Here is a 13,239-nt window from a genome sequence, read left to right as displayed (position 1 = left end):
AAACCCTCTCAGGAAAAGGTCACGTTCAGGTATCGAAACTGAAAGCTTGATAAGTCATGCAGAAACTCGTGACGTTTGGTTCTAAAAATGGCCTTTTCTGAATTATTATTCACCCCAGAAGAAAATGTTTGATCGGGCCATTTTTTTAATTTTAACTTTTTTTATAACGAGCTTTAAGATTGGAGTTCAGCTGTGTTTAATTTTCATAAACTGACCTTGTGGAGTGAGGTCGTGATAGGCTGTGCAACGTAAGACGTTCTGACGTGTTATTCAAACAGAAGAGTTTGGTCTTGTTTGAGGAACACTCGATAGTGGGAAATTGGCATACAAATCTTGAGGTGAACGTGGAACCGCGACAGTGCGAGAGGGGTCCCATTGTGTAATCGAATTAATTTTCGGAATCTTTCGTCTTGAACAGGTTAGCCTGCGTAGCAGGCGCCTGTGTAGTTTTTAGCGCCGCGCGAGGAAAAATCGAGGCAATTTTTTTCCTCGCGTGGCCCTCTCGCGCTTAGCTTTTATAGATTGTGCTGCTATTTTTGGCATGGGCTGCACGGCCTGCCACGGCATTGCATTCGCCTGGCATCTTGTGTTTGTGTCTTCTCTATGGTGTCCCGTGTGCTTCTGTGTGTCTGTCGTTGGGGCTTTTCACGGTTTGAGATGCGGCAGCTATTGGCAGCTGACGGCCGTGATCTGCCATCACATTTCACACGTTTTCATCATATGTGTCGTCGCCCTCTTTTCTCGTCATTTGTGGCATTCATCAGCATATTGGATCTGCATGCTGCATTGCACCTGTCATTCCACTGGCACTCTCCTCTCGCGCTTTTCGCGTTTCTCCCATACGCGCGCTAGAAACTATACGGCGGCTATGAACAGGTTATGTATTCTCTTCTTGGTAAACACTGAGCCAGAAGCAGTGCTAAATAACTGGTAAAGCATTACGGCATCGCCTAGCTCCTGTCTTAAACAGTCTTAGGGTTTGAGAGACCTAGGAGCCCAACCCCCCCCCCCCCTCCACCTAGCGCCCTACCCTCCCCCCGGCAGTATTGGCCTAATTTTAAACTTTCAACGAATTTAATTTCCGTCTGAGAAGCCACATTCAAGGAAACCCAAGTTATAAGTTCTTTCAGTTTTTGAAGTCACTTTCTGAAGGTCTCTTATCATATCGCTACTTTCGCAATTTCAGAGGGTTACTTCTTTCGGGTTGGGAGAGGGGGGGGGGGGGGTACGTTCGGAACTTACGTGGAAAGACAACCGCGCTCGGCTGGCTCCGCCCCCCGCTTTTTTTTTTTTTTTTTTCTGTTTTCCACTAGGGATCAGCCTTCTTAAATGCTAGTGGTATATTAAAACCTCGAATTTCTTTCTTTTTTTAACGCTAAATAAAACCCAAACTGACAATTATAGAGAGATTCTCAGTGTACCGGCAGAAATAATACTAAAATCATCAGAAATACGGACATCATGAGAACATTAACGCATAACGTTAACTGAAATGCCAGAACTAAAACAACAGCTAAAACAGCTAAAAGCATCTCGAATTTTATTGTAATAAATGCTCAGCATCAAAACACGAAGTAACTTGTACACTGAATAAACCTATAAATAGGCTATAACTTAGCGTCCTGTGGACTAATAAATACATTAAATAATCTTACAAAAGATAAAACAGACTCAGTATAAATAGGAAAACTCATGAATAACTTATAGTGCACGAGTTTACAAGTAAATACTAAAGTGATTTTTCGAAAAAATAAAATGAACAAAATAAATAATTTCAGTAAATCTGACATATGGAAAAGAATGACTTATAATGAGTTCATAAATACTAAACCAGTCTTCCAATACGCAATCTGGGCTAATAAACTTATAAATATGAACAGCGGTAAGTCTTTAAATAATCTTCTATTGAACTAACTCAAAACAAAGGGTATTTTATAAGCTGCAAATATACTTCTGTGACATAACAAAACGCGGTTGTAAAGTATTAGTATGGGAAACGATCTCCTAGGCCCCTATAACGAAAAATTGCAGTGGCACATTTTATGGAAAAACTCAGTATTAAATCTTACTAAACTTATTGAACTTTCGGCAGCCAGTCTCCGCCTTCGTCAGAATTGAATAATAAAATAGTTATACTTAATATACGCCTGTGATAGAGCAGTTTTCAAATGAGTGTAGTAAAACCAAAACCAAAGTAATTACTCTGGCCAATCACAAAGGACACAGACAATCCAGAGAACCAATCAAAACTCGAAGCTAATATGTGTAACTGGCAAGAAGCGCGGGAAAACGTGCGCGAGCGAGTCACGATTGGTTTTGGTTTTAGTTCTGATTGGCTGTGAAAGTAGCGCGAGATTTTTAAGCCAATCAATAAGCGTAGTAATGCAAAACCAATGCAAACGCAATTAACTTTCGACACTCAAGTGAAAATCGCTCTATCAGTGTCAGCACTGCATTGCCATTGTACACAGGCAACATTAAAATTCCACGACCACGATAAAAGCTTTTCTGTCAATATATTCTATACATTATTGACGTTTAATAGCCTTCATGGAGAGCTGCATGTGGATATAGATTATCGCTTTAGCATAAAGCATGTTAAAATTAATCACCATGATTCTCAAATACATATCATAATGCCACGAAACCAACTGATATGAACATAGTTTTGAAATTATATCTGCTAGTACGATCTGTTTTTCTTGTATGTTTTTGGCCACAACCAGTTAATTGGTGTCCCAAAAAGAGATCGAAATAAAAAACTTAAAGTGTTGATGGTAAGATCTGTTTTGCCCCAAAAGGGCCAAAAAAGTTTGAAATAAAGAACTAACAGTGTTGATGGTAAGATCTCTTCATTTCTTGGCCGCGTTATTGGTGTCCCAATAAAAGGGTATGAAAAGGCGTATGGGTGATTGGTTATTGCCTTACCCTATACACCCTTTTAAAAAGTCGAGCGGCCATTTTGAAGTTTTATTTTTCCGCGAATGACGTCATAAATAAAATATTCAAAATGACACCTCGGCTTATTACAATGGTAGATACTTCATTTTAATACGTCGAGGCGCAGATGAATATTTCATTAACAACGTCATTGGCGGAAAGTTAAATAATCAAAATGGTGTCTCGACTTATTAAAAGGGTGTATAACAGTTCCAAAAAGTATACTTTTACTCATTTAGCGAGTGATTCGTGTCCCTATATATCATCTTATGAAATGCTTTCAATTTCAAAGAAATTTTTTTGTCAATTCAATTTCAATTTTTTCCCACCAATCAATTGCCTTTCACTCGCTTACCCACATCGATCCTACCTATCCTTTTTAATTGAATTATCCTGTAGCGTTTTAAGTAGAGCTTTTCACAAGTCGCTCGAGATTTCCTAAAAAATGTCGTTGCTCAAAACTTCTAATCGATTCTAAAAAGTTGCTCCAAAAATGCTCCAAAAAATCCAAAACGTTGTTCTCCAAATATATGCCAATTTCCCTTTGATGGTAAGATTGCTAAGCATTTTTATGCAAATTTGCTGCAAAGAACATCTAAATAACATTTTAAGGCCAAAATTTGTTGATAACAAAGGATTTTTCACTAAAGAACAATCGTGAAGATACCGATGACGTCATGTTTGCTGACGAGTTTTTAATGCTGAATGACCCGAAAGTTGAAACATCCTCTGATCTTCCTCGGAAATCTTCGGCAAATTTCTTTAATCTCCGGAAGAGTTCGAACAATGCTCAGAAACGTTCGAATGGTCTTTGAATAACACTCGGATAGAAATTGCAAAAAAATGCTCGAAAGATGGAAAGTTGCCAAAAGTTGCCGAGCAACTTGTCGAAAGCCCTAGTTTAAAATACATAAATTTAATATTACAAGTACGACTCCTGGGTTGATTGTTTCTTTAAAAACTCCGTTACATCAGCTTCGACACAAGCGGCGTACCCTTCACGATGATATGCACTGAAGGTGTCAGGAGTGAAAAACTGATTTGCTGTGATGTGATGAGGAAAACCACCGACGAAAAATGTGGACATATACTGGCAGCTGTTTCTATGGCAACACAGGCAGCAGCACCCTGTTAGTCTGTCAGCTTCGTGTTTGGTAATCTCAGGGCCTTTTCCCCAATTCTTATGGTCGAGGTCTCCGAGTTCGGCATCAAACGTTTTCCATGGTTTGGGTTCTTCGTTGACTTCTCGCTTTAGTGGCATGCCCTCAGATGGGTGTCTGGGTGCAACAAAGAGGATTTCTCCTTCGCCGGTTTTGTTATCGTCTTCGTCATGGTAGATAACTCGGAACCTGTAGCTCCTTGGTCTGTGTTGTGACTTCGTTTTCACAAAGTTTGCTCTGATATCTTCATTTATGTCCCTGCCGTCCCTTCCTACAAACGAGCAGTGGAGTTTTTCCCTCGCCATCTTGATGGCGTTGAGTAACGCATCGGCATAGTTATCATCACCAGGGTTGCAGGAGCCATCAAATATAACAATTTTCTTCAGCTTTTTGTCAAGCAGTGGGAGCAAAGCCAAGTTCTCGAAATGCCCTCCATCGCTGACTCTTAGCACTGGTGGAGGTTCCATTCCAACGTTATTGATGTTTAGAAATCCACGAAGGAAGCGAACGAAGAAGATACGAGTAACACACCATCTAGGAAAATAAAACCAAAAATGTTTAAGGGCAAAGGGCAAAAAATTTAAAATTAGGGCAATGTTTAACAACATTGGCCTAATTTTAAAGCTGTATATGTGCCAAAGAGCATGTCGTAATGTTTACCGTTGTGGCAGGCTGCTGTTAGTGATCACCTGAGTGATGAAGGTCATTGCACGTTTAGAGTGGTGGCATTATCCTTCCTGATCCGTGACAGTCATAGTGAGTGTCACTGTTATCGTTGGGTGCGCCTGACATAGTCGTAGTGATTGCATGTGGTAAAAATGCCCATAATATTTGTGATGATACCTACAATGCTTGCAATTCCACAATTGGTTTCTGTCTCGGCCCTCTATGGATACCAGCCTCGTTGCTGAATGGGCTACCATGGTAAAATAAGTTCCTTACTTCCTTACTTCCTTACTTGTGGTGGTCATGGTGAGTGTTTGAAGTGAGTAATTTTATGGAGCAAAAACCAGTTGTGGAATTGCACGCATCTTAGGTATCCTTTTGATGAACTGTCACGGCAATTAGTAGTTACAGGAGCGAAGTCATCTTCATAGTCTGTCTCCTTAGAATGGTCAGTTTTGGTTTGTGTGTATCATGGTTGTGGTGATGGTCATTGTGGTTCTGTTTGTTATGATGGATGTGAGAGTCGTGGTCAATGTAGTTGCAGTTGCAGTGGAAGTGGTTGTGGCCTTGTGATTGTGTTGGACACTTTGTCTATATGGTGGTTGTGACGTCATAATCACTTGCATGATTTTCCTTAACCATTACGTTACAGTTGCTCAAAATTCCAGATTAGTATTAAGATTATGCAAAGAACTAAATTTCTAAATGTAAATAAAAAAATTATGATGGTACATAATTCTGGACATGTTCTTCGTGCTAGTGATAATTGCAGAAGCCTATTTTGTTATTTTGGTAATGGTGATTATTAACTAGATTGGTGTTTGTAATGATGATGTTCAAATGGCAAATGCATGGTTAGCTGGGTGAAGGTGAGCATGTTTCATATCCTAGCTTCATAAATTTACCTGACAAAACGTTCCATTTTTCCTGGTTGGATCGACCCAGTATTAAGCACAGCTAAACTGGCTAACAGCACAGCAACCGCCATGTGGAGGAGCACTAAGTGGTTCACCCAACATTTGTCGTTTCCCAACCAGTACGCAAATGGTATTAAAATAAGCGGAGAAATGCATGCGATTTCAACCAGGATTGGTATGATGTACTAAAATATATAACAAAATGCAAAACGGTTAGAAGACTTACAGTGCGACGCGCCTTACCGTGGCCACCCATCAAACTTTTTTACAAGTGTCTTCTCGTAATATTATTATTTTTTAGACGAACACGCCTCCTTTCAAAGTTGAATACGATCAAATAGGTACTTCTTACATTGTGGTTTTCTAACAAATTGCAGTGAAAACGTAAAATATTACAAGATGACACTTGTGAAAAAGTTTGTTGGGTGGCCACGGTACGGCGCGTCGCACTGTAAAGGTCGCTCTATCTCCTTTACTGAACGAAGTCATGATAGATGATGATTATAGTATTGTCTTACTGATGATAAAGGTTATGGTCTTAGTCATAGTCGTAGTCAAAGTCATAGCAATTTTTCTTGGACAATTCAAGGGTAAAGACGCAATGAGTGAAACAAGGCCAGACCACAACACCGGGAACTCCGTGCCCTACTCTTTGCGATATTAAAGTGTGTGGGCTCGTTAACGTCCCCTGCTGACCATATAACATTTGAAGAAGAGTGAGACGGGGCCTACTGTTTATGTTTCTTTTCGGAGAAGACTACAACATCTAACCATTTGCAAATGTCATTGCAAAGGCAGCACGTTCTCCTTATGTATTAGTTATTTAATATTAATATTGATGATCGCACATACCTTCTTCGTCCAGCTCGTTTTTGCAGCTGGACACTGATCACACACCATCTCATCTCCCATGCGAATTCCAAGCAAAGCAAATAGTTCCAAAACCATATCAAGGCGACTCTGATAGCCTCCCATGTCATAGCTGACTGCTGCTCCAGATATGGCCATTGCTGCAGACAGTTTTATGTGGTGAGGATGAAAACGAGCTGTGAGATCGGACGATTCCTTTTCCACATCACTGCCAATAAGTTTCACCCCTTCGGATGAGAAGGACATCAGATGATGACTTGATTTGGCCTCGCTGCTGGTCTGCCAGTCGTTGACCGTTATGTTACTTATAAATGTGGGTGAAAGGCCATCAAGATCCTGGAGTGTTAGTTCGTCATCTGTCTCGCAGACCCTTCTGAATTCATAGCCTTTGATGTACTTGGAAATGCCTTCAATTGGTCCCACACACCAGGGAAAGACATCTGCACATCGGAATCTTGCGTCATGCATGAAGAATGCGTTGGACAGTCGATACCTGATGAGAAAGAACAACAAATTTCCAAAACAACAAGTCATGCAAATAATCTTGCTGAAGGTAGTAAAGACCCTATGGTATGGGCAACCTCGAGTAGGACTCGGATTTTGTATATTCCATTTTTTTTATTTTTGGCTAGGGTAGCCCATTCTTTTCTTCCTGTCAAACATGCTAAGAAACGCTGTCACTTCCTTACTCTCTTTGATAAACGTTCCAAGTTTCACAAAGCTGCACTTCCTCAAACAGTGTCATTCAGTCTGAGACCAGCATTAGACTAGCATAACGTCGTGAATTAACGTCGTTGTACGAAAATACGTATTTCCTTTTACTGAAGAGGTAATGGTCAAACCGCACTCAGGCTAAACTAGTTCACACAGACAGAGCTGAGCCCGGATTCCTTAGCTAGCAGTATTGTTACTTTCCCTATTAGAGATTATAAAGCTGAGGTCAGGTTACTCCAAGCATTTTGTCACGTTGGCCAGTACTAATTTGTGCTCGTGTTTAGAGAGAGGCGCTGAAGTATTGAGTGTACATGTTTCCCCAAGAACAGAAAACAACGAGTAGTCAACGTTTGAACCCGGACCACAAGATCACGTTAACGATTAGGCTATCGTTTCTTCTCGGAACTACTACTGAGTAACTAAACTACTAATTGTTAGATTAGTCGTCTAATTAAATGATTTAAACCATTTCATAAGCACCAACCTGTAGTAGATGTTGAACAGAGATTGGTGAAGGGATCCAATGAATGGAAACAAGATGAAAGCCAAGGCACACCCCATCAATACAGGATAGAAGACCTCGTCGCTATATGGCACAGTCTGAAACAACTCTGTATGAAAAACTTTCCAGCTCACAATATAGGTATAGGCGTAGAAGCAGAGAAATGTACCAGCGCTTTTACGAATGATGGGGAAGAAGAATGGAAGAACAAGACAGATGAACAAGATGAGAAATTTGATCCAGGCTTCTTTAGGCCACATCATGTCGTGTGCAACCCAAGGAAATAAAGTAAAGACTAACACTAATCCATTGAATATGGAGAGTAATCTAAACGGGCCTTTGTACCTGACGAATCGTGTACATCGTGAAAGGAAATAACACACAAGGGCTGCAGACAAAGTAAAAGCAAATAGAATCACTCGTCTGACGGGGGGCTGGCAGCCATCATAGAGTTCCATCATCAGCATAGACGTCCTGTCATCCTGTTGGACACCAGGTGGACAAATGGGGCTCTGTCGCAAGATTTCACCAAAGAGAAACTCAACAGCCACGGCGACAGGAAGTGCGTAGGGTAACCATAGAATACATGGCAAAATGAATACAACAAAGAGCAAGAGGCAGAGAAGTAGAAGTAATTGACAAACTCCCAAAATGGGCTTTTGCCAATTGCACATGTACCCGGCATTTGCTCTCATTCGTTCAAAGAACTTCTTATGCCACTTCTTGTGGTTGTCTTTGTTGGCTCCTTGGCGGTATTCCCAGTCCATGAAAGCCGCACCAGTGTAGCCTCCCCCGGAAACACAGCTCAAATATTCCAGAGGGACGTCATCTTGTAACATTTTACGTAGTGCACCAGAGCAAAAGGCAGCTGATCGAATGCCTCCCCCGGAAAATGCGACACCAGTGGTCTTCCTCTTGGGTCCGGTAATGTCCCCGTTCTGTTGGACTGCTGATTTTGAATGAATGTTTTCATCACATACCCTCCGTAGGAAACCACTAGGTGTGCCGGGAGGGGTGATCTCTGGTAGTAGAGTAGACAGTGGAACAACAACGACCTCCTCGAGGTCTGGTTGCCGAGACTTTGTAATATTTCCCATCTGTGGAAACAGAAATATGCAGTTATGATCGCAGAACTAAACTGGAATGTCGTGCCGGGATACACCATCCCTTTTATCCTTGCTGATTTAGACTAACTAAAATGGCTTCCGCCCATACACCTATTTTGCGCGTTGGTAACATAAATTGTCTTTATAACTGTCATTTTCCATTAAAAAGTCAACTTAGTCGTCTCTCAAACACCTTGTTATTGTATTTATAGGTAAATTCAGTAAACAAGTTACTTGGCATTTCAGTGATGCTGAGCATTTATTAAAACTTGAGATGCTTTATTTTGGGCACTTGTTGCGTTAATGCTCTCATGATTTTAGTATTATTTCTGTTGATACACTGAGAATCTCTGTATAAATGTCAGTTTGGGTTTTATTTAGCGTTGAAAAAAGGAGAAACTTGAGGTTTAAATATATTACTCATACAACGTAAATTGTTGAAAAGGAAGTCCACAAGGCGCAGGACAATTGCCGTGCCCAGTTTAAGGTGAAGAATATAAAAAAAAAACATCACTACGTATACACCAGGTGCAAATAACTCGTTGTTTTTTTTTTTTCAAGTTAAGGAAATCATGTGACAAATTGCGTGTCAGGAAATTTCAAATTAAGGTCTCGTGCAATAATAACCCCTGATATACTCGTCACGTAGTGTGTTCATTACCGGTGAATATGCTAGGGGGCGTACAACGCCTCCAGGCATTTTCACGTTGTACGGTCGCATTACGTAATGGTCCAAACTCACTTGGAAGAAGGAATGCTTATAAGACTGGATAAAGAGTTTTTATGAACAATCAGAGCCAAGCAGTTGTAAATTTTTAAAAAGGAGAGGGGTCGGGGTGGTGGCCCTACGTAAGGTCGTTTTTCACCAGGTCGATTGCATGTGGGTATTCAAGAGTAGATATCCCCTCTCGCGTTCAAAATAATGCTCTGGCAGTGTCGAGAAAGTGCGAATCTTACGTCCTTACGCCCCTGTCACTAATAGTTACAAACGTTCCATATTGCAGCGAAATAAAGAGCTAGTGGTTTGAGTTTTATCTTTGAGGATATTGCTGAGACAATGAATACTCTGTCTATTGCAACGAATATACGCCAAAAAAGTCCAATAAAAAATTTCAAAGTAATGCGATCTTCACGGCCTAAAAGAAACTACATTGTCTCAGTAGATCACTTTGCGAAGAGCGGTTGGAAACAAATCCGGGTTTATCGAGTAAAATGCATCCCATCTGGCAGGCAAGCAGCTAATAAATAACAGCATATAAAGAAAACTAAACAGTTTTTGTAAAAGGCAATTCCTATAAATGATATGTACATAAATTTTCCACATTGATTTCAGCAAAAGACAACGCGAAATGCAACTGAGAATCGCGTAGGCATGTCATTCTTCACTACTCCGCGGAACAGCCCTTCTCACCGATCTTTGACCATGACAAAATCATTTTACTTTTCACGTTCTCTTCGTGCGGAACTTTTCACGTTTAATTTATTATACCTTGTCTTCTCGTATCATTTTCTTTCTTCTGCTTTTCACACGGTATAACTTTGCCTTATTCTTTTGTTGTCTTGCTCGGGTTTTTTTGTAATCCTTCTCAACTGTTGATGGTCTTTATATTACTTTTATTGTTCAGATAAGAGAGCGAAGGTTTATACGACAAAACTAAGCCAACTGATTACATTTTCTGCCAGTTATGATCACGTACTTTAAGCTGCGATATGGAAAGAGGCTCGCTCGTAAAAACAGCCTTAAAAACAAATCTTCGTTTCATACACGGCTAGCCTACGGACGTACGTTTTTTAGATGTTTCACTCGTGAAGTAGTGTTTCGGAAAGATTCAGGCCAGTTTCTCTGTTTCCTCTGTCAGTTAAAAAGACTTAAAGAAACTGCTGCGATTTATATTCCTCTAAATCGTTTGTTTCCTGTAGTTCAGTTTAGTTGTTTCGGCCACTTACACTTCTTTAGTTCTTACATATTAAAATTTCTTCTACGCATTTGAACTCAAAACTCGTTCTTGCTAAAAAAAACTTCGGTCCATATACTAATCTATCTGCAAAGTAATGCTTTTGAGAAACCAATTTGAACTGAGTGGTAGGAACATTTTAACATACCTTTTAACGTTGCTGGGAAAAAACAATCTTGAATCTGGTAATAAGGTACTTGTCAACGCAGAACAGAGATTTGGGGATTTAACTGTTCACAACTCACTTGACTCACTTGACTTTTGAATGATCTAAACGAAGCAGAAAGCTAAAGATATTACCGCGGATTTTGAGCACTTGAGTTTTTCACTAATCTTAGATATGATCTTTGCGGAAACCGATACGTGAAATTTGACTGATGTCCGAAAGCACGATTTAAGTGCCCTGATCCGATGCGACACGCTTGACTACTTTTATAGGAAAGGGCTTTGCATATAGCAAAGCTGGTATTTCATATGTAGAGTGCTCGGATTGGCAACAATTGTACCAGACGGCAAAATACAATTAATTGTATTGAACTGTATCGCTAGAATTGATGGGTAATTAAAAATGGTAATGTACAACAATTTACGTTTACACGACACATCAAATATTTGGTTTTCTATTTTGCTTTGTTTCTTGAATGTCTTAGAGCTTTTAATCAGCATTTCAGCAAGTTGTTCTCTTTTCATTCTCCTTTGCATTAACAACCGGCAGATTTTTTTGGTGTACGTTGAAAGTTTTTTTTTAGTGAGTTGAAAAATATAAGCGTAACACACTGATCGTCATTCATGATCGTTCAGCAAAAAGCCGGAAGTTAAGAAGAATTAGCTTAGTAGGGGGGTTGTATTCATTTTGAGGACCCTACTTTTGCCCTATAAACATATAAAAAACACAAATTCTTTCAACCTAATCGCCTATAGCTCAAGTTCAGTATAGTAGGATTATGCAGCAACACACTTCAACAGATCTTCTTTACTGAAGTTTCGGTTAATTACGATGACCGCAGAGTTTGTCAAGGGATTAACAACCGAATGTCGAAGGAAACCTGCAAACTGCTAGCACGCTTCTTTCCGGAAGTGGAAATGCGTGATAAACACTCGAAGTCACGCGAAAAAGTTTGCAGGATGTGACGATAAAATATTGCGTAGAAAAATGGAACCGCAAAGTTTACAAATTATAGATTTAAAACTGCTCCTTTTGTTAAGGTTACTTTGGATCGTTTAAGATCGTTTCAGGTCTTTTTTTTTGTGTGGGATCGTGTTTCATTTTCCCGCAAGAGTAAATTTTTCCTGAATTTCTTGAAACTGAAACGATTTGCTGATCAACACTTAATTCTTCCGCAAAGACGTGTTTTGTATGTGAGATCATCTATGATAAATACCAAACATCAGTCACGCAGTACAGAGTTGGCTTTGACCAGTTATAGTGTTATACCTATTACGAAAGTAATGGGAAAGAAACGTATCATCATCAAACGTTTATGCATGGTTCGATTTTAACAAACTCGTTTTTCAAAATGTTGATTATATTAGAAGGAAGGAAAATTTACTTATCACATGACTCGCACGGAAATGTTGCAAGATCAAATTGCGTGCTTCAAAAAAAAAAAATTACAAAACATATAACTTATGTACATGTCATGTGAATATGAACAAAAAGATGGCAGATAATAAGCGTTAGTGTCAACTGTCCACTCTGCGCCATTCAGTCTTACGTTTAGTTGTCCGTGTAAAACGTTCGATTGTTCGTCAGTTACTAGCCCGGGGGGGGGGGGGGAGGGGGAACTCCCATATGTGGCCTATATAGGTATGTGCCGCCCGTAGGGTATTGTTTTTGAGGTTCTCGGTCCTAAAATAGGTATCATTTTCTCCTTTTGGCTGTGTTCCCGGTGTGATCCTTAGATGGGTACCTTTCTTTGCTATACGCCCGGCTAAACGGATCTCTGAATTCTGTTCGGTATTAGAAAGCGATTTTATAGATGTCTTGCCGTCGTCACGGAACGCTTCTCCCCCCTGAATAGGGTGTCATTTTTCGGTTTTGGGTCTTAGGGTATCACTTTCCTTTCTTTTCCTTACATAGGGTCAGGGTTTAAGAACCTTGGCGGCACACCCCTATCCGAATTTATGGGAGTACCCCCCCCCCCGGGATTACTAGTAATGGTCAATGGTGGCCTATTTGAAGTCGAGATACGTGACGTCTTGGTTTCAAACTTCGTTAAGGGAATGTTTCAGTTGCATAACCATACCCAGCCGGACAGGCTAGTTTGTCAAATTGCAGTATTGTCAATTTTAGATGGTTTGAAAGACACCCCAGCCAGCGTGACGTTTTATTTAACTTCCCCAGCCAAGTTATTCCTTGTTCAGCAGTTTTAATGCCTGTGCAGAAAAGAACAAGATTTGCCAGGCTGG

General features: G+C 40.2%; 1 protein-coding gene across 1 annotated transcript; it reads right to left on the bottom strand.

Annotated features, from left to right (window-relative positions):
• Nucleotides 1-3,862: 3,862 nt before the first annotated feature.
• LOC144636881 (uncharacterized) lies at nucleotides 3,863-9,596 on the bottom strand. Its single transcript, XM_078496084.1, has 5 exons — nucleotides 9,537-9,596; nucleotides 7,752-8,866; nucleotides 6,536-7,046; nucleotides 5,672-5,868; nucleotides 3,863-4,634 (listed from the first exon to the last, which is right to left on the bottom strand). The coding sequence occupies exons 1-5, from the start codon at nucleotides 9,594-9,596 to the stop codon at nucleotides 3,863-3,865; spliced, it is 2,655 nt and encodes an 884-aa protein (XP_078352210.1).
• Nucleotides 9,597-13,239: the final 3,643 nt, after the last annotated feature.

Source organism: Oculina patagonica, chromosome 13, assembly GCF_052425735.1.
Source record: "Oculina patagonica isolate OP01 chromosome 13, crgOcupat, whole genome shotgun sequence".
Lineage (NCBI taxonomy): Eukaryota > Metazoa > Cnidaria > Anthozoa > Scleractinia > Oculinidae > Oculina > Oculina patagonica.
This window is presented reverse-complemented; position numbering and strand designations above follow the sequence as displayed.

What these genes read in the sequence shown, in the direction of transcription:
- LOC144636881 (XM_078496084.1), bottom strand. Translation starts at nt 9,596, where the DNA reads ATGCGACCGTACAACGTGAAAATGCCTGGAGGCGTTGTACGCCCCCTA. An exon ending in CTGTTCAACATCTACTACAG is followed by an intron (nt 7,047 to 7,751) that starts GTTGGTGCTTAT and finishes CTTTCTCATCAG; the next exon opens with GTATCGACTGTCCAACGCAT. An exon ending in AAACGAGCTGGACGAAGAAG is followed by an intron (nt 5,869 to 6,535) that starts GTATGTGCGATC and finishes TATATATTTTAG; the next exon opens with TACATCATACCAATCCTGGT.